This window comes from Tursiops truncatus, chromosome 15 (genome assembly GCF_011762595.2).
Source record: "Tursiops truncatus isolate mTurTru1 chromosome 15, mTurTru1.mat.Y, whole genome shotgun sequence".
Taxonomy (NCBI): Eukaryota; Metazoa; Chordata; class Mammalia; order Artiodactyla; family Delphinidae; genus Tursiops; species Tursiops truncatus.
Genome location: NC_047048.1, coordinates 23,097,049 through 23,121,212, shown reverse-complemented (window position 1 = coordinate 23,121,212; position 24,164 = coordinate 23,097,049). Strand labels below are relative to the sequence as shown.

General features: G+C 45.2%; 1 protein-coding gene across 2 annotated transcripts in view; it reads left to right on the top strand.

The window, feature by feature from the left end:
- The first annotated feature begins 344 nt into the window (after nucleotides 1-344).
- Nucleotides 345-24,164, top strand: part of TMC5 (transmembrane channel like 5) — a 40,991-nt gene continuing 17,171 nt past the window's right edge. Inside the window, exons 1-10 of one of the 2 annotated variants that reach the window (XM_033840646.2) lie at nucleotides 345-1,150; nucleotides 3,541-3,713; nucleotides 6,808-6,897; nucleotides 11,220-11,319; nucleotides 13,456-13,543; nucleotides 13,990-14,238; nucleotides 16,406-16,557; nucleotides 18,239-18,383; nucleotides 19,275-19,430; nucleotides 21,943-22,094. In XM_033840646.2, the coding sequence (XP_033696537.1) occupies nucleotides 366-1,150; nucleotides 3,541-3,713; nucleotides 6,808-6,897; nucleotides 11,220-11,319; nucleotides 13,456-13,543; nucleotides 13,990-14,238; nucleotides 16,406-16,557; nucleotides 18,239-18,383; nucleotides 19,275-19,430; nucleotides 21,943-22,094 (2,090 nt within the window). In that variant the 5' untranslated portion in view covers nucleotides 345-365. Of the gene's footprint in view, nucleotides 1,151-3,540; nucleotides 3,714-6,807; nucleotides 6,898-9,355; nucleotides 9,666-11,219; nucleotides 11,320-13,455; nucleotides 13,544-13,989; nucleotides 14,239-16,405; nucleotides 16,558-18,238; nucleotides 18,384-19,274; nucleotides 19,431-21,942; nucleotides 22,095-24,164 lie in introns of those variants that run through there. The other variant, XM_033840649.2, reaches the window with a different exon arrangement.

Genomic DNA, 24,164 nt, shown 5'->3' with positions numbered 1-24,164 from the left:
GAAGCGCCCCATCATTTCCGCGGTCCAGTTCACGGGAAGTGAGAAGACTGAGAAAGGGAGGAATACCCCTTCCCTTTAACAGCACAACCTGGAAGTTGTGTATATCGCTTCTGCTCACATCTCGTTGACCACTCTCATGGCTGTACCTAGATGCACAGGAGGCTGGGAAACATAGTCTTTATTTTGGGCAGCTGTGTACCCAACTCTGAGAGAAAAAAGAACAGGTACTGGAAAATAACCATCAATCTTTACAGGGAAGAAAGGGAAAAAAATTCTGACCTTTCCTTCCTTTTTGTTTTTCAGATAAAGAAAGAGATCCCTGAATACCTGCAGAGGCAGGAACCTTTTAATACTCCAGGGTAAACATGTCTGCCTACAGGAATAATGCTTACGAGGAAGATCCAGCTTACCCTGACTATTACGGGTCTCGGAACCATACTCGGGGGTATTTGAAAACTCAGGATTATCCAGATTCGCCAGGTCCTCCGAACAACTCAGATGACCCCAGCACCAGGAGCAACCCATACTCTGCAGACTCCAGAACAAGTCCAGACTATCCTGGGTCTCTAGCAGAACCAGATTATCCTAGATCTCGGAGGAATCCTTACTACCCTGGCACCAGGAGCAATCCATACTCCACAGGTTCCGGAAGTCCAGACAATCCCAAATCTTTGGCAGAGCCAGAATATCCCGGATCTTGGAGCAATCCATATCGCCCAGGCTCCTCCAGGGAGCCAGACTCCTCTGAATCTCGACGGAATCCTGATTTGGCAGGTTCCAGAGGCAGTGGAAACTACACGGGCTCCAGAACAAATCCAGCTTATCTTGATTCCTTGGGAGAGCCAGACTACGCTGGAGCTCAGGGCAGCTCTAACTATGCTGGCCCCGGAGCCAATTCCAACCATCCAGACTCCAGAAGGAATCCAGAACATGCTGGTTCCAGGATCAGTCCGTACATAGACGCTCCGGGAGCGCCTGATTATCCAGATGCTGAGAATCAATCTAGCTATCCAGACTTTTTGGGGGAACCAGACTATCCCGGCGCTCAGGACTATCGGAGCTCTACAGAGTTCTGGGGGGAGCCCGATTACCCAGGTGCTGAGAATGCTCATGATTACAGCTCTTCCGAGAACCCGGAAATGACCAGGGAGTAAGTGCCGGTATCTCCCTCCCCTGGGGATGGAGGATGAAGGCTAGATCATTCAGTCAATTGAACTTGGTTGGCGATGTTTGGGATAAGGACACGTATGATTATTTCCATGACATGAATTTATGGTGAAACTTTCATGCCTAACTGTATACCGCACCTGGTCCTTGGACTCTCAGCCTGAGGCTTCAAGCCCTTATCTGAACATAATCTTTCATCACTTATTGCTCAAATAACATCCTTCCCAGTCTCCTGTTTCTTCCCGTCTAATCCCTGCAAGACATTTAGATCCCCACTGTTTTGACACTGCTACTTTGCCAATGAGGTTAGGATTAAGATGATGTTTATGAACCCAAACATTTTAACCAGAATTATATCAACAGGAAGGCTTTTTTTTTTTTTTTTTTTTTCGGTACGCGGGCCTCTCACTGTTGTGACCTCTCCCGTTGCGGAGCATAGGCTCCGGATGCGCAGGCTCAGCGGCCATGGCTCACGGGCCCAGCCGCTCCGCGGCATGTGGGATCTTCCCGGACCGGGGCACGAACCCGTGTCCCCTGCATCGGCAGGCGGACTCTCAACCACTGCGCCACCAGGGAAGCCCAGGAAGGCATTTTAATCAAGAAAGTCTTTTGAAGGTCTAACTCCATGAAATCCATTCAACTCCTCAGTTTTTTTATACAAGATGATTGAGCCACTCCTGATTTTTTTCCACTTTCATCTTTATTTTACTGAAATTATTGTCAGAATTGATCACTTTTCATGTTTAGAGTAGATTTGGCTCATTGATCTTCTGCATTGTTGTTTTCATCAAGTTTCATTAATTCATTTTCGCCTCTAAGGAGGTTTTTTTTTTTTTATTTTAAGTCCAATTTTTCCTGGTTCAGATTTGATAGATCTAAATTTTGTCAAAAAGATTTTAATCTTCCATCAATTTTGGTCATTGACAAATTTTACCAGGTACAGTTTGGGTCGCTGAGTGTCAGTCTTGGGTGACAGTTTTGCCAAACTGCGTTTTTCCTGGGTTAAATTCCTTAATGTTCACGTTGCCAACAAGATGTGATTCTTTATTTATTTTTCAGGTTATTCTTAACCTATAACAAATTTACCATGTGAAATTTCAACCAGTACAAGTTTTATTTTGTAGGTACTATTTCTACTAGTAATATTTATGAATTCAGCAAAGGCGAATGGCTTTTATTTACCTCTAGGAACAAGGATATGGGATTTGGCTGCACAGTGAGGTCAAATGCCTACAGGAGTAATGCTAAATACAACCTAAATAGGCGGATTACTAGGACCATGTCAAAGCGTCCTCCTTGGTCTTCTCCCCCACTGCCTGGCTCATCATTACAAACATACCTTTGACCTTGTCACTCCCTTGTTTCTCATCTTCCATTGTTCTTCATAACCTTTGGGAGAAAGACTACACCACTTCACTTGTGAGAACATCGAAGAATGAGGATGCACTGAGCTAATGTAAGACGCCAGCCAAAGCCCAGCCTGACTGACCTCCTCCCACCTCTGCTATCCTCTCCCTACCTGAACCCTGTACTCTAGGTCAGTGGTTCTTGACCTTGGCTGCTGATTAGAATTATCTGATTACCTGGGGAGACTTAAAAATCATACAAATGCCTGGGCCCAACTTTCAGAGATTCTATTTAGTTGTCTGGGGTGAGGCCTGGGAATAGGTACATATATAAAATTGAGAATCATTGCTCCAGGTTAATTGATTTTCATAGCATTCCTTTTATATATTCAACCCTTTCTGGTCTCACATGCTTATTTGTGCTGTTCTTCATCCTTGGAATGCCCTCCTCCTAACTATGTATTAATTTATCCTTCCAATCCCAGCTCAGATGTCTCTTTTCCATGTAGATTTCCCTTCAGACTCCCAGGCCAAATTCTCTTCTCTTTCCTCTGAACTCTAGGCCTGTCTTCTTATATTCATCCGTTGCTACTTGTATTATAATTGCTTATGGCTGTGGTTAATAAGCTCAGCCAGACTGTATTGAGAGTTCCTTGAGGGTAGACAACCCATGTCTTTAACTTTATCTTCTCACCCCATTGCCCATGCCTAATACATGGTTGGCATTCAGTCTTCTTATATTCATCCGTTGGGCCTGTCTTCTTATATTCATCCGTTGCTACTTGTATTATAATTGCTTATGGCTGTGGTTAATAAGCTCAGCCAGACTGTATTGAGAGTTCCTTGAGGGTAGACAACCCATGTCTTTAACTTTATCTTCTCACCCCATTGCCCATGCCTAATACATGGTTGGCATTCAGTCAGCGTTTGTGGGATGAATGAATGGATGGATGGATGGATGGATGGATGGATGACTATCTTTACTATGCTATTGGATGACTATTGATCCATCATTTTGGGATTTCAGAATGCTCAGCAGAGCATCTTCAGTCCAGCCCTCATTTCACCGTGAGGGTGACAGACCCTTCGGCATCCTGGGGAGAAAGGATGGAGATTATCCTGAAAGCATTGAAATGAAATCCAGGGAGACGGCAAATCCGTACAGCCCCTCTGTGCCAGGTGCTCCTGGCAATGGCTATGGTAAGCATTTGTTAAGAAGAGAATCATATCCTGGGAAGAAAGTAAAATTCAGTGGGCTTGGGACCAATCATTAAAGATCAGCAGGAGAAGAATTGGTTTATTCCTCCTCCTTCAAACACCCACCTTACAAGAGTTGAACATTCAGGGTCTAGAGGAGACAAGCAGTGTCATCAATTATCAAAGCAGGTTGGGCAGGGGTTGTGCCTGTGTGAGGCAATTGATGGTCAGGTTCAGCCCATCGCCATGATGTGGGAAGATGGACTTAGTGTGGCCAGATCCTCAGATTTTTCTAAAGAAGCCAGAAATCTGGGTTTTTACATGCTCCAAAATAATTTTTTGAATAAATAAATAAAATCCCTGAGCTGGACAAACAAAACCACTGGTGGACTAGATTCAGTATGTGTGGCTGCCAGTGTCCAGCTTTAGTTCAGCACATCCTGCAGGTGTTCAGATGGTCAGCACTTGTATCTTTGGAACCTACTGGGGGCACAGGGAGTTAGAAGTAGCTCTGTTCTCAGGGTTCGTAAAGCCTAAGTGAGTAGGTGACACCAACACATCAAGACTAAAGAAAATTAGCAAACAGACTGACAATATGTGAAAAATCACGTCGTTCTCAGAATCTGCTGTGTGTGAAGGTTTAGCTCTAGGAGGTAAAGGAGATTCTACCATTTCTCATCTTCCGGAAGAAAAAAGGGACTTGTTGTCTGATAGAAGAAGCCAGCTCATGGCACAAGTCAATGTTATAGGAATTCAGAGCCCGTGAGAGCTGGAAAAAGGAGTGTTCAGTCATGAACAGAGTGAGGGACCCAAGTGTTGGTTGGTGCACATGGAAGACTGCTCAGCCCTGAGGGAGTGGGTGGGGAAGGGATTGAAGAAGGCAGGGAGGAGGGGTGGGATGCATCGCCGTGCACTAAGGAAAAACGCAGACTCTTACACATTTGCATAGACAGCATTAACTTGGGCTATTCCGAACCTTTATGCCAGGCATTCTCAGTGGGGCATATCAATCCCAAAGGGTGAAAATTTATTGAAAGGCCACAAAAAACCTTCCTTTTTTATGTATAAAGCAGATATGCATACAGTATATGTATATAGTTATACGTATATCTGTGGCATTAAAATATCATGGGGAAGGGCAATAAGGAAGAAATGTCTAAAAAGGCTATTTAGGTGGCCAGTAATGAAAAAAAAAGATTGAGAAACACTGCCCCACCCCAATGCAAGCAGAGCTAATAACGCCTAGCGAGTTTTGAGTGTTTCCCATGTCCTGGAAACCCTGCCAAGCACTTTACTTTTACAGTCTTCTTTCATCTGCGGCCACCTTTCAGACAGACACTACAGCTATCCATGTTACAGAGGGGAAAACTGAGGCTCAGAGAGAAACGTGCCCAAGGTCACCCAGCTACTAAATCAAAAGAGCCAGTGTCAGAATCTAGTCTCTCTGACCCTGCACTACTTCTGGGTAGGATCAGGGCAAATGCGGATTCCTGACCACCGAGCCCCATAGAACACTGGAATTAGAAAGCTATTTTAAAAAGTGGTCACATAAAGTGTGGCTTCCTTCTCTGGGCTCCTTGTAGGACCAAGGTTGTTGTGCCGGCATTCACTTGTCCAGTGCTATGCCATCCTGTTAGACTATGCACTCCTTAAGGAGAACCCATTTCATCCATGTATCCTCCAAGGCTCTATGTGATTTTCCTAGTGCCTAGCATACAGCTGGTGCTTGAGCAATGCTAACTGAATTAATAGCAGCAACTGTAAGGGATGTATCAGTTGGCTATTGCCACAGGAATGCTTCATAACAAACAACTCCAAAACCCAATGTTGTAGATAAGCATCATTTATTTCTCACCCACACATCTGTGGGTTTGCTTGGAGTTTGACTGAACCAGGCTGGGTTTGGCTGTGCCTGATTTGAGGTCACAGATTCTATTTAGGTCTAGGGTCCTTCTTGACCCAGTGAGCTAACCTGGGCCATATTCTTCCCATGGCATAAGCTGGAAGCAGAAACAAACGATGCCTCTGAGTCCTTGACTTGGAACTAGCAAACTGTCACTTCCACCATGTTCCACTGGTTAAAGCAAGTCACATGAGCAAGCCCAACTTCAATGGAGGTTTCCAAGGTGGAGGAAGTGTAATATTTGCTGAAAAACAATTAATTTACCACAATAGTTAATATATATTAAGAATTTGCTATGTTCCAGGATTACTTTAAGCACTTTACGTGTATTAACTGATTCAATTTCCCCAACAATCCTATGCAAAGGTCTTATTATTATCCCTGATTTACAGACTCTGAAGCTCAGAGACGTTAAGTAACATGCCAGAGAGCACACAGCTAGTAAGCAGCAAAGCCAGGAACTGATCCTTGGCAAGAAGTTCCAGAACCTCCTGCAGTATAATTTTGTACATCTCCATCAACATGTGCTCCATTTTCTCTGTTGAGGAGTTTAGACTTCATTGTTTACCATGAGTTGAATAAAAATATACTGAAATGTGACACTGTCGTGTAGATGCTGAAAGTGGACTCTGTCCCTAAGAAAATCAGGCCAAATTTCAAATTTATTCACGTGTCATCATAAAATGCTAGAACTAGAAGGAAGCTTTGTAATCACCTAGAAAAGCTTTTTTTTTTTTACTCAATTTTTAGAAAACTTATTTTTTTACAGAAGTTTTAGGTTCACTGTAAAATTGAGGGAAAGGTAACAGAGATTTCCCACATATCCCTTGTCCCACATGTGCATGGCCTCCCCCGTTATCAGAGTCCCCCACCAGAGTGGGACATTTGTTACAATTGAACCTACATTAATAAATCATTATCACCCAAAATCCATAGTTTACAATGGGTTCACCTTGGGTTGTGCATTCCATGGGTTTGGACCAATATATAATGACATGTAGCTATCATTATGGTATCACACAGAGTATTTTCACCGTCCTAAAACCCTCTGAGCTCCGTCTATTCATCCCTCCCCCTCCAGACAAGTATTTTTCGAACTCTGATTTGTGACCCATTAGCAAGTCTTACTGACCACTGTGTGCTCAGTAACATCTAGTGTGGTAGGATTAATTGTCTCTTGTCTCTTCATTCCAGTGGACCCTGCTTATGTGGGTGACAATGGCCTCAGCCAAGCTTATGGAGACCCCCCCTTGTCTGGACATGATTGGCACAAGTCACCCCAAGGTAAGGCTTAAATGGACAGTGACCAAAAATGTCAACCCTAAAGAAGGAATGTGTTCAAGGCAATGCGGACATTGCCATTTCCTCTTGGCCTCTGGTGTGCTAACTGATGCAGTACTTCCTTAATTTATCATAACAGGGTTTTCTTTTATCTATTTATTTTTGGCTGCGTTGGGTCTTCGCTGCTGTGCGTGGGCCTTCTCTAGTTGCGGAGAGCGGGGGCTACTCCTCGTTGCAGTGTGCGGGCTTCTCATTGCAGTGGCCTCTCCTGCTGCTCTAGGCACGCAGGCTTCAGTAGCTGTGGCACGTGGGCTTCAGAGTTGTGGCACGTGGGCTTCAGAGTTGTGGCTCGCAGGCTCTAGAGCACAGGTTCAGTAGTTGTGGCGCACGGGCTTAGTTGCTCCGCGACACGTGGGATCTTCCCGGACCAGGGCTCGAACCCATGTCCCCTGCATTGGCAGGCAGATTCTTAACCACTGCGCCACCAGGGAAGCCCGGGTTTTCTTTTACACATGCAGTTTTTTCTCTTTTGGATATCAGGGTGTCTTCACTAGGACTCTTCTAGTTGCAAGTGACAGAAACCCAACCCACCCAGGCCCAAGGCTTGTGTGGTGGGAAGGATATGGAGAAACAAAGAATTGAAGGTAGAATTACCTTCCAGCACCTAGGACAGTGCCTGGCACATAGTAGGTGCTCAGAGATATTTGTTGTATGAGTCACAGGAACCAGGGCCTGAGTCTGAAGCCAGGGGCTCGGGGCCACCTGGACTCTTTTTCTCCGTCTATTTCGCATCTTTGCTTGATGCAGCTTCTCTTTAAGCTTCACCTCATACACCTCAACCAGTCAGGCTTTCCCTGCAGGCCAGGGAGCGTGACAGCAGCAGCCCTAGACACACACACAGCTCAGCAATGTCATGGAAAGTCTTCCTTTCTCTCTAGGCCTGTGAGTCAGTGCTGAGGAGACTCTCTCCAGCCCCATTTGGGACACATACCTACACATGAACCAATCATTTTTACATAGGAAAGAAGGCTGGGTCACATGTCCATCCCATGCCTAATACATGTGCTGGTGTGGTGGCAGTGCCTTGAGCCAAATTTTTCTGAATAATCATAGAATTATTACAACAGTGGAGGGTAGGAGTAATCAGATTGGAGAAGGCTTTTTTTTTTTTTTTTTTGGAGAAGGCTTTGAGATCAGTTAGGAAGCGCTATAAGGATCACTGTGTGCTGTGGTGAAGGTCTGAGCAGAGGCAGAGGCTGAGAAATAAAAAAGCATTAGAGGAGAGAGGCCAGGGAATACTGGAAGTTAAAGGCAAACCTGTGAAAAACGAGGAATAAACCGAAGACGTCCTCTAAGTAACAATGCAAGTTGCGGGGCCCCATGACTTAAAATCATCCCTCACCTTCTGACCCCCTAGGGTGGGTGATATCCTGTAGCCTCATTCTCTAAGAGCCTTCTCAAGGAGGCCTGTACCTTTCAAGGGGTAGGTGTTGCTACTTGGGAGAGAAAACCATGGGGATATAAACAGTCATGCTCTCCATTTGGTTCCCACGAGAACAGGGAATGGCTTTAACTACTGGGGAAAAAGAAATGCTTTTAAACCTCCTAAGATGCTCTCTCTGGCCAGCATGAAGTTTAGGGCCTCTGGGTGGAGTGCCCAGGAGGCAGAGAGAAGTAAAGAAATAGAGGACCCAGAGATGAACCTGGCTTTCTGCACCATTTTGCTTTGCACCAGTTCTGATTCTCAAATCATTTATAATTAATCGGTGGACAGTCTCCTGATAGAGTGTCACTCTGATGTATCATGCCCACATCTAGGAAGTGCCTGGCACCTAGCAGGTACTCATACACATTCATTCATTTATGAATGAATGAATGAGTGATACCTCAGCATCTTGTTACAGGAGAGGACCAGGGTGAAGTGATTAAAAGGCCCTGCTTTGGGACCAGACAGACCTGGGTTTGATCCCTAGCTCTGCTACTTGCTGGTTTTGTGACCTTAGGCAAATTACCTTTTGGGGCCTCAGTTTTCTTATAAAATGGGGTTTATTATAGTATTTATTTTGTAGGGTGAATGTGGAAATTAAATAATATACTCTAGGGCTTCCCTGGTGGCGCGGTGGTTGAGAGTCCACCTGCCAATGCAGGGGACACGGGTTCGTGCCCTGGTCCAGGAAGATCCCACATGCCATGGAGCGGCTGGGCCCGTGAGCCATGGCCGCTGAGCCTGCGCGTCCGGAGCCTGTGCTCCGCAACGGGAGAGGCCACAACAGTGAGAGGCCCGCGTACCACAAAAACAAACAAACAAACAAACAAACAAACAAAACCTGTGAATGGGGGGGGAGGCTCTCTGTGGTTGTCATCACTTTTCCTGGAGGTTCCTCACAATGCCAGTGTGACTGCTGTAGGAGGTCTTGGGAAGCCCACCCTGGTGGAGAGTAAGGCTTGGACGAAGCCAGAGATGCTGTCTGGTGACCAAGTGAATGAAATCATCGTTGAGGTTGAGAATGTCCCATCTGGGGTCCAAAGCCATCCATCTTCAAGTCAGATTGTTCCAGAACAGACACTGGCAAACTCAAGCTTTAGTTTGGTCTCCTCCATTTCTGACATTGATGTGACAGACTCTCAGATTTTCAGCAACTGGAATGACAAAAAGGGCAAGCAGTTCTTACGGTTTTCAGCACCTGTGAATGAATCGTTTTCCCAGACCCTTCATAGCTCAGACAGCATGGGCTTAGACACCCCTTGTACTTCACATGAGAACATCCAAGGTAGTGAGACCCTGGGGCAGAGGAGTTAGAACGGGAACGGCACCTTCCAAGTTGCCCACAGGGTTTTGGTTTTAAGACTTCGAGGAGGGTGAAGGTTTGGTGGGTGACCTGAGGATGCTCGAGACCGCGGAAGGGGTCACTTTGAGAACGTCTGATACCCGAGAAGGAGTTTACCTTGATCAAGCTCGTTTCATGTGCCCAGTGTTCTGTCTTTTTGTTACCCATCGAGTTTAGTTTTATTTACTTGCCACGTTCCACACCCGTGAGGCAGGCATGCCTGTCATTTCCATTTGCTTGATGAGGACCCTGAGGTTCAGGGATGTGGCAGATCTGGGATCACATGCAGGTCTGCCTGACTCCCAAGCCTGACACCTTAACCACCGTCCTGTCCTGCTTTGGTCCCATCGCTCTCCACTCTGGATTTGGCAACGAGGGGTGCCTCTTTTGTCAAGTCCGCCGTGAAACCGGGTTTTTTCCTCTTCCCTCCTTCGCCTTTCTTCCTTTCTGTCTACTCCCACTTCCCTCTCAGGAAACACTCAAATTCCTCGTCTTCAGCCGAGTGATTTGGTGACCCTCTTCTGGGCACTCTCCCTCCACCTCAGCTATGTCACTGAAATGAGGAGTTCCGAGCAGCTCCCTAATAGGGCCAGGAGCCAGCCTGCTCCCGGCCACCGTCCCAGCGGGCCCCCAGCTGCCCCTCCACTGCTACTGGAGTGGGGGCAGCAGTGCCAGGCATCACACGTGGACACAACACCACCCAGAGCGAGAAGGGTCTGCCTTTTCCATGTTTTCTGAGCCTTGCTTTTTTGAGAGGGAAGAAACCTTTTCCAAGAAACTCCTCAGCAGACCACCCCTCACAGAACATTGGCCAACGTGTCACATGCCTGGGCCTGAACAGGTCACCTGCAAGGGGGCTGGGACCATCAAGATAGGCTTGGATTCACTGGGATCTGTCTCCCGTGCCTGGAGATGGGTTCCACCCTGCAGAAGCCCAGGGCCGTGGGAGAGAGGGCTGTAGATTTCTGAACCAGATCGGGATTCTGTCAAAAAGGAGAGCTGACTGCAGGATAGATGACCAACAATATTTGCCACGCTGACGCAAAGTGGGAATTTGAGTTCTTGGGAGAGGAGGGGGGAGTCCTCATCTTCCAGTGGATGGAGGAACACAAGACAACGGTCCAGAAAAGTCAAGAAGATGCTTGGGCCTGGAGTGCAGGGGGCAAGAGGAAGCCATGCGGGAAATTACAGAGGGAGGAGAGCCAGGCCGACCGAACATGCTGGGTCTCATCAGCTTTGCTGACTGTTCCTTGTCATGCGAAAAAGGAAAGCACTGAATTAGAATTGCGTGCAAACCATCATATGCTTTGGCTTCGAGATTTCACACGTGTACGTGCTGTCTTCTTGTTTTTATTTGTGACTTTGGGGATCACTGAGTACATATATTCTTCTTTCTTTGTGATCTTATAAAAACATGCTCTATCTTCAGCACCATATTTCAAATGCTATTATTCTGTTAAAGGAGAAAAAAATTAAACTCCATTTTTTTTTCTGCAGGACAAAAGTTAATCGCATCTCTGATACCCATGACATTTAGAGACAGAATTAAAACCATCAGGAATCAACCAAGGACCATGGAAGAGAAAAGGAACCTTAGGTATGGACAAAACGCTTTTCTTCTTGCCCGGATTTCATGGAAACCTCAATCTTCTACTTTTGTCCCATGTTGGAAAGATAAGAAATAAATAAATGCAAGAGAAGAGACAATCTCCCTACCGAAGAATTCCACACAGTCTGTGTTGGTTGCCTGGAGTGTGGGCTGTGCTTAGTGACCTTCTTCCTGGGAGCAGAGCATGCAAAGGGGGAAGTAGCTTCCCAGGGGTGAAGTCAGGCTAATACTGCCAGGTGGTCAAGGTTAACATTCCCAGGGAAAGTCATGTGACCAGAAGGAGTTCCCCTCTGTGGTACCCTCTCCTAAAACCAGCAACCCTAGTCTAACCAGACAAAATAATCAGGCAAACCCCAATCGAGGGACATTCTTCAAAGTACCTGAGGAGTATTCCTCAAAACTGTCAAGGTCATCAAAAAGAAGGGAAGTCTGAGAGACGGTCACAGTCTGAAGTGTTCTGAAGAGACATGACAATTAATGCAATGTGGTTTCCTGCATGGGTCCTGGAAATGGCACCTGTGGAAAAACTAGTAAAATCGGAATAGTCTGGAGTTTAGGTAAAAGTTAGACACCAGTGTTGGTTTCTTAGTTGTGACAGACCTACCATGGAAATGTAAGATGTTAAAGGAGGGAAATGGTGAGTAGTAGATGGGAATTTTCTGTTCTCTTTTTGTAACTTCTCTGTAAATCTCAAACTACTGTTTAAAAAAAAAAAGGTGGGGGGTGGTGAGGGGAGGGAGTTCCCTGGTGGTCCAATGGTTAGGACTCGGGTGGTTTCACTGTTTCGACCCAGGTTCAGTCCCTGGTCAGGGAGCTAAGATCCTGCAAGCCACAAGGTGCTGGGGTCGGGGAGCACAAAACCCAAACAAACAAAACCTCAGAAGCTTTCCAAGCCCAGGAATTCAAAAACAAGAGCGAGGGCTGTTTAAGCCTTCAGCCCTTCTTACATTTTCCATTCCTCAGCCTTTTTCTTTTTCTTTTTGCCATTTGTAGCGTTTAGCAGAGACTAGTAGAGTGGATGCAACTGCTAATAAATGATTCAATGACGCAATTGTTCTGAGGTTCCGGGTCTGGCAGGGGTCATAGATTGGTCAACAAATAACTTATAAATGACAGAAAGAAAATCAGACCAAATCAAGGTGGAAGGAGTTTGCAGGGGGAGGATTAGAAGGAGAGAGATAGTTCCCTTGGGCAAAGCAGGGGGCATCTGTGAGCTGAGCCTTGGAAGATGGTGATGTGGTGATGGACCTCTGGGGTGGACAAAAGAGAGCCAGGAAGGGGGCAGAGCAAAGGAGATGACATGAGTTCATGGAGAAGTAAAGAGAAAACTGAGGCTGGATCTTTTTGAAAACACTCTTCCGTTTCAAACTCTGCATGGCCTCCTCCGTCACAGAGCATGGGCCTTGTATGGCCCGAGAGACTTTACAGCAGGATTTTCAACTTGACATTTGGGTCTGGATCATTCTCTGCTGTGGGAGGCTGTCCTGTTCACTGTAGGGTGTATAGCAGCATCCCAAGTCTCTACCCACTAGATGTCAGTGCCCCCTCCCTATCCCCAATTTGACAACCCCAAAAGTCTCCAGACTTACCCAAATGTCCCTTGGGGGCAAAATCTCCTAGGTTGAGAACCACTGACTTATAGGACCTCACCCACCTACCTACGGTTATCACTCACACCCTTCCCCCTTCCCCCACTCATTCCATTCCAGCTGTCCTGGACTCCTTGGGGCTTTGCACTGGCTGTTTCCTATATTCAGACACTCCCTTATCCATAGACTAACCCCTCTTCTCCTTCAAGACTTGGCGCAAACACTTTGTACTATTCAAATTGTACCACGGTCTTCACCCCAGCATTTCCCACCTCCTTACTCTGTTTTTCGATTTTCTTTCCCATAGTACAACTCACCTTCTATTATCCTATATCATTTACCCACTCTATTTCTATATTTATTGTTTATTTTCTTTCTCTTCCAACCAAGATGTCTGCTCCATGAGCTGGGGAAATCCGTCTCTACCTCACCCCCTGGGACCATGCCTGGCACATCTCAGGCGCTCAGGAAATATTTGGGGAATGAATGCAAAACAACGTTGATGTCTCTCACTTTCTTCTGCTCTTTCCCACAGGAAAATGGTTGACAAAGAGAAAAGTAAGCAGCCCCGTCGTATCCTGGAGTTCAACGGCTGTGCTCAGTGTCTGAATTCCATTTCATTGGTAAATCGGTCTTTACCGCGGTCTGTAAATGGGCACAGAGTAGGGTGAAACCAGGGAGGTGGGAGAGTAAGGATGAGAAGGGACCCACAGGGAGGAGGAGCCAAAGTTCACGGTTGTTTCCTTGAAAGACGTAGAAACTGGGTCAGTCTGGGTGTGGGGAAAACAGGCAGGCATGGGAAGGCCTAAGAGGTTGCTGAGTTATCTGGGCAACTTAGCCACTGTGAGTGTCACCCTCACTAGCAAACCTGGGAAGGTAATAAATAATAGCACTCACCTTAGGGGGTGGTCCTGCGGATTAAATGAGATACCGTTTGCAAACGCGTCGAGCGTGGCGCCTGGCACACCCTGCCGCTCTAGAAACAGTGGCCATTGTCGCTATTATGCAGCCTGCTCAGTAGATATTTGTTGAGGGACGGTCCAGCCGCCCACGTTGTGTCTACCCGCAGGCATACCGGAGATCCAAGAACAGTCTGTCGGAACTGTTCAATTCCATCAGCCTGTGGCAGAAGACGTTCAAGGTCATCGGAGGCAAGTTCGGCACCAGCGTCCTCTCCTATTTCAACTTTCTGCGGTGGCTTTTGAAATTCAACATTTTCTTGTTCATTGTGACCTTCAGCTTCATCATAATCCCTCAGTTAACCATGGCCAAGAAGAACCACCTCCAATTCACTGGACTGGAATTTTTAACTGGGGCTGTAAGTGCACCATCCCCTGCCCAGAGTTCACACCTTGGAGACACAGGCACAGGTCTGCCCGTCACCCTTCCAGGCCTCTCATTTTACCTGGGAGTCAACTGATGGGGAAAGAGGGTGTTTAAAATGATTTCTTTTTTTCCCCCAAAGTAACATATACACAGCCTAGTAGAATTTCTGTCTCCTGAGGTGAACATGTTAACAGTTTTTGTTGTCCAGAATCCTCTTCTCTGCACACAAATGGACACATTGTGCATGGACATACGCATCTTTTTTTTTTTAACAAAAGATGAATTATTCCTATAGACTGCCTACGACTTGCTTTCTTCCACCTAATATGTGGTGGACATCTCATACTGATGTTCACAGATCTACCTTTTCTTTCTTTTTTTTCTTTCTACAAAATACAGTCCTCCTTAAAAAAAAAATTCCTAGTACAGAAGAGAGCAAACTAAGAGAAAGTCTATCTTATCCTCCTTCTTTTGTCTAACTCTCCAGTTTGGAGTGTACCTCTGTCCACCATTTTTCTTTCTATACAGTCATAGATACATAGGTAGATAGATAGTTAAACTTTTTTTTTAAATAAAAGAAGATGAGATACTACAAATCTTGCTTTGCAACTTTTTTTTTTTTTTGCGTTACTATGAATCTTGAGCATGGATATACATCCGTATTATTCTTTTTATTAACAACCACGGTATATCTACCTAGCTGCCTACTGAAGCACATAGCCCCTGCCTTGTGAGTTTACCTTCTAGAAGCGATTTCTGCCACTGAGATTCTGTGGATAGACAAACTACAGCCCAAGAACCAAATCTGTATAGCCTGCAAAATAAGATTGGTTTCCATGTTTTTAAATGGTTGGAAAAAAATGAAAAGAAAGATAACATTTTGTGAAACATAAAATTTATATGAAATTCAAATTTCGGTGTCTTTTCGGTCAAGTTCTTTTGGAACACAGCCACAACCATTTGTTTCCGTGTCTGTGCTGCTTTCCTGCTACAATAGCAGAGGTGAGCAGTTATGGGCTGGCCAAGCCCAAGATATTTACTATCTAGCTCTTTACAGAAAGAGTTTGCCTACTCTTGTAGTAGAGCATTCACAGTAAGGTTCCTCCATTCATCTTTCTTTTTTCTTTTTCTATTAAAATTTTTTTTCCTAGGGATAGACACATTCAAATGGAATTATTGTGTCAATTTATCCTTCACTTTTTCCTCATTATTGTGTATATTTGTATATATGAAGCATTTTATTATGAAAAATTTCAAACATACAGGAAAATAAAGAGTAGTAAAATAAACACCCAAAGACCCACTACGTAGATTTTAAATTGCTACCATTCTCCCAAATTTGTTTTTTGAAGTATTTTACAGTAAATCACAGACATCAGCTGAATTTCTTCAACGTGCATCTCTGGACAATAAGGACATTTTCCTGCAGGCATATACATTATCACACCTAGCAATATTAAAAGTTAATATCATCTAAAATCCAGACCATATTCATATTTTCCCAGTTGTCCCCCAAATGTTTTTCATAGCTTTTTGTTCAGGCCAGGATCCAAGCAAAGACCACACTCTTTGCGTTCAGTTGTTTTTCTCTTAAGTCTTTATTAATCTAGAATGATATCCTCAGTCCCTTCCTCCTTTTTTCTTGACATGGGCTTATTGCAGAAACCAGGCCAGTTGTCATGCAGATTCCAATGTTCTACCTTCTGCAATTGTCAAATTGTTTCCTCCGGGTCTCTCTAATTTGTTCCTCTAATTAATACAGACTCCTTATTTCTTGTAAATTGAAATTTAGACCTAAAGGCTTGATTTGTTTCGTTTTAAACCTGTTTGACCATAATACTAGTTAGAGGACAGAGGCACATAATGGCTGGCTGGCCTGCTTTTAATCATGCTTGGCTTGGTCACTGGGTCTGGGTGGTGATCGCTGGGTCCCTCCATTGTAAAGTTATGTTGGTTTGAGATTCCTTTCCACCTCTGAGAGCCTAGTGATAAGACGTCTAGGTTCTCAGTGGCCTTGGGTGCCTCTTTCCTGGCAAACAAAATGTCTACACTGACCAGTGCAGGCTTCTTGCCTATGGAAGAGGTCAACTGTGCAGACCATAGTCATTCATTGTTTTCTTAAGAGATCCACCTGACCTGTGGTTTATTGTCCCTTTCAGGGTTATTTTAGTGACACAGTGATGTACTACGGTTTTTACACCAATACTGAAAACCAACATGGGAGTAGTGGGACCTCCTACAACATGCAGTTGGCCTACATCTTCACAGTCGGAGCATGCTTGGTTGTCTGCTTTTTCAGTTTGCTCTTCAGGTATAGAATGTCTGCATTTTCTGATTCTAAGCTGTTTTTAGATTTAGGCAAAATTCAAGAGACTCAAAAGTTACTGGAGAAACAGTTTCTCTGAAATTTCAACTTTCTATTGCTGTCTTATCATTCCTTGTCCTAGAACATAAAGTATAAGTTGGGATAGAGGAAGAGAAGTTTTCATGTGCTTTTAAAGAAATTGGTCAGTCTGAAAATAAGGATGCAATGACTCAAGTAGTTTTGACTGACTGTTGTCAACTGATAATTGTCAAAGAGGAGGTACAGATGTTCAATCTGTTAAACCTATTGTTTACTAGGTCTTTGAAACAAAGTACCACAGACCAGGGGGCTTAAACAACAAAAATTTTTCTTCTCAAATTCTGGAGGCTAGAAGTCCAAGTTCAAGGTGTCAGCAGGGTTGGTTTCTCCTGGGCCTCTCTCCTTGGCTTGCAGACAACTGCCTTCTCACTGTGTCCTCATGTGATCCGCCCTTGGTGCATATCTGAGTCCTAATATGCCCTTCTTATAAGGGCACTAGCCATACTGGATTAGGGCTCACCTAAATGATCTCACTTTAACTTAATTACCTCTGTAAAGACCCTATCTCCAAATACAGTCAATTTCTCAGGTACTAGGGGTTAGTACGTCAACATATTAATTTTTAGAGGATACAATTCATCCCATAACAACCTCACTGCCAGCACGATAATCCAAAATAAAATAAGATTGTTTTTGTCCTATCAAACTAGGAAATGTTTCTGTTTCTTAAGCTGTTAGTACTCAGTGGTGGCAAATTTTGGAAAGGTAATGTCCATTTTACTCAGCATTTTTTACATGCCAGGCTTAGTGCTAAGTGCTTCCTGGGCCGGATTTCACTGAATCCTACTGACATCTCCATGATAATAACAGCTGCCTTTATCGTGTGCGTACTGCCCTGAGGGTTACATTGACTTGTGGTGGGCTGAATAATGCTCCCCCTTTCAAAGATGTCCATGTCCTAATCCCCAGAACCTGTGAATATGTTACCTTATCTGGCAAAAGGCATTTTGATTGATGAAATTAAGGATCTTAAAATGGGCTAATGTAATCCCAAAGTCCTTGAAAGTGGGAGGCAGGAGGCTCAAAGTCAGAGAGAAAGTGGAATATGCTACTCTTCTGGCTTTGAAGATGAAGGCGCCACAAGCCAGGGAACGTAGGCAGCCTCTAGATGCTGGGAAAAGGCAGGGAAACATATTCTCCCTTAAAGTGTCCAGAAGGAATACAACTCTGCCAATACCTTGATTTTAGACCCATTTTCTGATTTCTGACCTCCAGTAAGAATAAATAAGTGCTGTTTTAAGCCAGTAAGTTTGGGGCAATTTGTTATAGCAGAAACTAATACAAACCCCATAATAACTCTGTGAGGTGTGAACTATTATTCTCCCCATTATATGGAGGTGGAAGCTGAGGGTCAGAACAGTTAATATGACAAAATCCCCCAGTTGGCAATCTAGGATTACAAAGTCAGATCCCAAAGCCAGCGCTCCTGACTACTCTGTTTGCTGTTGCCCTGTTCCAGAAGAACCTGGGGCGAACTCTTCCATGTTGCCTTTCACCATTAATGATGGGACTCTTCTTTGCTATACTCTCTGCACCCCCAATGCCTGTCCTAATAACCTCTGGGTATTTTGGTTCCTGCCTTCCCTAGCATGGCCAGGTATTTCCGGAACAACTTCATTAACCCACACATTTACTCCAGAGGGATTGCTAAACTCATCTTTTGCTGGGATTTCACTGTCACTCTTAAGAGCGCTGTGAAGCTGAAACAGAAGAATCTAAGCACTGAGATAAGGGTAAGGCAAGCTAGCTTTACACCCCTTCCCATGGCCAGTCATCTTTCCTCCTTCAATATGTCTGTAACTTTTCTTAAAGTACTAATGAATTATTTTTTATTCTCCATGATATTGGCAAAAAACCCCTAAAACTATTTAAAATGCCCAGGGCTGGTGACGGTGTAGGGAAATGGACATTTTCACACAACGTGGTGTCTTTGTTATTGATACAAGCTTGCGGGAGGGCAGTTTAACAATTTATAACAAAGGTCTAAATGTAAATACTTCTGGACCTCACAGTTCCGGGTTTAAAGTTTTATCCAGTGGTTTTCAACTCGGAGTGGTTTTGCCCTGGGGACACATGGCAATGTCTGGAGGCTCTTTTGGTTGTCGCAGCCAGGGAGTGTGTACTCCCGGCACCTCGTGAGTAGAGGCCAGGGACGCTGCTCAACATTCTGCAGTGCACAGGACAGGCTCCCTGTCACAGAATTATCAAACTCTGAATGACAGTAGTGCTAAGGTGGACAAACCCCGGTCCATAGAAAAAAATATCAAAAAAAAAAAAGAGCAAGCAGAATTCATAAACGAAGGGGCTTTGGCAAGAGGGTTCCCTGGTGCAGACACACAGCCTTATTCTTCAAGGAGGTTCTGTGGCCTCAATGTATTTTCCCAAGATCGTGGTCCCAATCTCTGTTTCTCTGAGATGGAAAATGTATTTAATGAAGTGATGGGGGTCTTGCCCATTCGAGATTTTCCCACAGGTCTCCTAATCCAAGTTCCTTGTGCACTTACCCCCTCTTTCCTGTGGATCTGGGGTGGATTTGTGTCACTAGGGGCAGCAAGACCTGGGGGGGAATCTTTGCTGACAGTGGAGGGGGTCTGCGGGTGAACTTGACGTCCTTGTGTTTACAGGAGAACCTGTCAGAAATCCGTCAGGAGAATGTCAAGTTAACACTCAATCAGCAGTTGATTCGCTTCTCTGCCCACCTGGCAGCCTGGGTTGTCTCTACTGGAGTGACCATTGCCTGCTGTGTAGCCGTTTATTACCTGGCTAAGAAGAACACAGAGGTAACCAGAGAGGCAGGAACTCCAGGGTCCAGAGCACAGAGAAGCGGGTGAAGGGATGGGATGCAGGAGGGGGAGGGGAGGGGAGAGCCCACCACTCAAACTGGGGTCGTGGCCAGCAGCATCCGCACCAGCGGGAAGTTTGCTAAAAAATGCAGAATCCTGGGTCCCTCCCTTGACCCATGATCTGCATCACAAGAACATCCCCAGGTGACGTGTGTGCACACCTCAGAGTGGGAAGCTGGGCTAGTGGAGAGATGGGAACTTTGGCCGCAGGCCTGGGGTCAGGTTCTGGTTTCCTCCTTTATTATTATATCCCTAATGTCTCTCATAGCCCCTGGCACCGAGTAGACACTCAATAAGTATTGTGAACCGACGGAATCTGGCAAGTGATTTACTCTTTCTAAGCCCCGGATTCCTTACCTGTAAACTGGGAATCCCTGCTGTGCAGGTGTGTGGTCAGAACCAGAGAAAAGTTACGGGGAGAGTCTCCTTAGTGCCTGGTACCCTGGGTGATTGAAGGAATGTTAGCTTTTTCTTTTTCTTTTTTTTTTTAATGATATGAACTCTGAGACTAATTGGCTGGGTGGACAAAGTACTGTTTTTCTGTAGATTTCAGTCTTCTGGGAAATGGGGCTAATTTTAGCCCATTTTGCCCACCCCTAGAATTGTGGTGCAGGTTGGTCTGATTGTGTCACTTTCTTTAATGGCTTCCCATTACTCTAAATATAAAATCTATCCTCCGTGGCATGATTGATAGATCTTTTGTGATGTGACCCCTGCCCACATCTCTAGCCTCAACACCTCACAGCCACCCATATCTCACACCAGCAACACTAAATGGTGTGTCCAGAGTTCCCTGAACACACCATGTTTTTCCTCATCTCTGGATGGGAAACATTCATCCTGCACTGCCCTCCCCCACTTCCCTTCATCTGGCAAACTCCTCCTTTTCTTCCTCTCGACCTCAGCGTGAGTGACACTTCCTCCAGGAAGTCTTTTCTCAGCATCACTACCTTTACTAGATTGAGTTAGGTGTGCCTGACTCTGCAGTCTTTCCCTGTGCGCTGGTCACATGCAGCATCGAAAATGCTTGTTTATGCAACTGTCTCTTCAAAAGAATAGCCAGGCACCTGGCCCAATACCTGGTACATAGTAGGTGCTCAACCCAATGGATGAAAAACCGAAGGAGGCAGCAGGAAAATGGGTGTGAGATTATATAAACCTAAGGCTTTGTCATCAACCATATTAAGGATTGCTCTGAAAGAGACAAAAGTGAATCACAGTCCTGTGGGTCTGGCACTGCCTACCTAGGGTGGAAGCTGTGACAGGGCAGTTGTAGGTATAAAGGAGACTTCTGAGTTTCTCCTTGACCTGGAAGGTTTGCTTCACACTCACCTGAAGTGAAGGAGGGCATCTAAGGAGGAGAGGAGGTAGAAGTGGAATCATTCCCATTGTTTGAACATCTTCCTGTGCCCGGCAGGATCAACCCTCTGCACAACTCCAGGAGTCGCATTCACTGGCAGCTACAGTTTCTCACAAATGGTGCCCCCAGCTGTGTCGTTTAGCAGCCCTGCGGCTAGACGTTCCCTTATTTGGTCTCACTTAATTCTTACAGTGTCTCTGTGGGTTACGTGATAATCTCCCTATCATGCAGACTGGCACAGAGGCTCAGAGAAGCTATGCATCTGGTTCGAAACCTTGCAGCTTATAAGCATGGGGAGCGGGCAGCATTTGACCCTAGGTTACTCTGGCTCCAAAGATACTGCCAGAATTACGTGTGGTGCTTTCAAAACCATCCAGAGGTAGATAGAGGCAGAGTCAGGCCTGGGGGTGGGGAATGGGAAACTGTCAGACATCAAATAAATCCACTGGAATCCCTTACCCCAAGGGCGTCTGGCAGAGGGGCAGCCCAGGCTTCCCTCCAGCCAAACACCTGAAGGCAGGGGCGCCCCTCTGACCCTCGTACAAATGTGCAGCAGGTGCTAGCAGAGGCTCCCCTTGCCCCTAATTCAGCATCTGAGGTGAAATGAACAAGGGCATGCAGGAGAGGGGAGGAGAAATTCCCTTGTGTGGTAGCTTCAGTGACTCAAGCTTTTGCTCCAAAGGCCAGGAGCACATTCTCATTCTTCCAAACCTCTTGGTAAGGAAAGTAAAGTCACAGAATGGCTGTTGGAGCTCAGGTCCCTGAGTCTGATAGACCAGGGTTCGAATCTGCCACTTCCTAGCTGGGTGACCCTGGGCAAGTATCTTCACCTCTCTGAGCCTCAGGTTGTCCATCAGTTAAGTCTATTAACACCCACCTGCTGGGCTGTAGTGGGAATTAAAGCATCATGTGGGTAATTCTCAGCCCAGGGTAAGTGCTGGATAAATGGTACCATAATAGCTAACCTCAGAGGATCTACTTCTGCGGTTTTCCCATCGTGACGATGGGAGTGGGAGGGTCTTCTGAGTCAGGCAGAGAGGGGTCCAGTGTACAGTTGGCATCTTGATTCTCTCCCTCCATCCCCTGTAGTTCCTGGCGAACCACAGTAACCCCGGGGAGGTACTGTTACTGCCTTTCGTTGTGTCCTGCATCAACCTGGTCATGCCTCGCTTCTACTCCATGTTCAGGCTGGTGGAGCGCTATGAGATGCCAAGGCACGAAGTCTACAGCCTCCTGATCCGGTAAGTGTGGCTATCACTCCCCACACCAGCTTCCATTTTTATGGAGGGAAATGGATGGAAGCTAGAAAGGGTTACACTCAAGTATCAAAGTTCTGTTTTCCAGAAAGAATTTCAAGAGTAAAGTGTGTTTTTATGGTATGGGTTAATAGCCATGAAGTCCAAAGGGCCCTGAGGAAATACAGTTATTGAGTACATCTGCCTTTTGCTCAGAGTAATAGCTTATCTTTCCTAATTGCTCCCAGCCTGAGGATTAACATAGTTCTCAGTTATGAGATGTACAGATGGGCAGGTTGTGCACTGCACAAATGTTCTTGGCTAAGGCGTTGTGCGGGGACTGATATCATCCAGTGTTCCGATGAGTCAAACGGTGAGGCTGAGTACCCACCCACTGAATCATCCGGGAGGAACAGGTGCATTTTTGTAGTTCATCCACCCAAATGGAAGTGGAGGGGTTGCTTTTTGGCAGTTCATTGGCTGGGAAGGGGTGGCTTGTTGTGATTCCCACAAAGGCACTGTATGTGCTAGAGGTGACCCCAGAGTTTTGATAAACAGAGTATAAAACTACCCAAATTGTGTCCTTATTGCTTCTTCCTGGCTAGTGCCCTGACCAGTTCCTGGTTACGGTGGTGTTTATAATGATAAGGCTGTACATGCAGACTGACTTTCCTTATTGATCAATTCCAGAGCCATTACCTTACCATGGCCTCTGAGATCTGGCTCCTGGCCAGCTCTCCAACTTCATTTTCTGCTTCCCCCCCTCCTTCCTCAGTGCCCCCAGCCTTACTCACCTTCTGATTGTTCACAAACATGCCAAACTGCCTACCCACCTCAGGACCTTTGTACTGGCCATTCCTTGCTCCTGGAATAGCATATCTATGCTTATGTCTACGTTTATAGTTTCTTCATACAGATCTTAAACATTTCTGTTACCCTTAAATTTGTAACAAGCATATTTTAACACACGCATACACATATATACACATATATGTTTTAGATCAACAGTTAGCAAACTACAGCCTGCAGGCCCAGCCTGCCTCCCATTTTCATAAATAAAGTCTTATTGGAGTGCAACCATGTCCACTATGGTTGCTTTCCTGCTACAACTGCAGAGTTGGGACACAGACTGTATGGCCTGCAAGGTCAAAAATATTTACTGTCTGGCCTTTCACAGAAAAAGTTGGCTGACTTCTAAGATTAATGTTTAGAGTTAATCTATATATGTATTATTCTCCTGAAGAAAAAAATCTGAGAAAGCCTTCACTTCTACCCACCCTACACGTCTGGGTGCCTCCTTTCAATGGTTAGAAACAATTGGGATTTTGCGTGTGTGGTTAAAGAAACCATTTTAAATGTTCAATTCAGGGGCATAAAACAATTTTTTTGGACATACACATTGTTTGACTGGCTTCTTTGCTCACCAGTGTTTGTTAAATGTATCCTACTTACAACTTCCTCGTTTTACAACAGACGATAAGACATCATTTTAGAGTAGATATCAGGATGGTCCGCCTTCGAAGTACTTCCACGTTCCCACATGTCTTTCATTTTGCCTTTCTACTTGAATGTGGGTTTGAGTGGACCAAAGACTCTGTATTCTAACTACCTCTTCTGAGGTCTGCAGGTGTTGCTTTGAGGTTTTCTGACATCTGGCATGGTCAAACAATCACCCAGTTGCCCTTTCCAGACACTTCGTATCTGCTGTCTCTAAGCTCCGGGCATCCTCAGAACTACCACAAGCTCTGAGGAAGTCCTCTGCCAAATTTGCTCATATTTTTATTTCTGCTTTCTATTTTCCATAAATTCCTCTGTGTTTCTGGTCTGTCCTTGGTGACGTGTTTTCCTCTCCTTTATGGGTCTTTTAGCTTTTAACTTTTCTAGCATTTCAATGGAATTTGGATAGAGAGGTGGTAGGCATGTATGCTCAGTGTGTCATTTTGATCTAATCCCTTTATCTAATTTGCATTTTTCTGATCCCAACAGAGATTCATTCTCTTTTAATATATATTAGCCCTACGTATTGCTTCATAAAATATTTAAGATCTTCTCTACACGCAGAGAAAATGAGAAAGC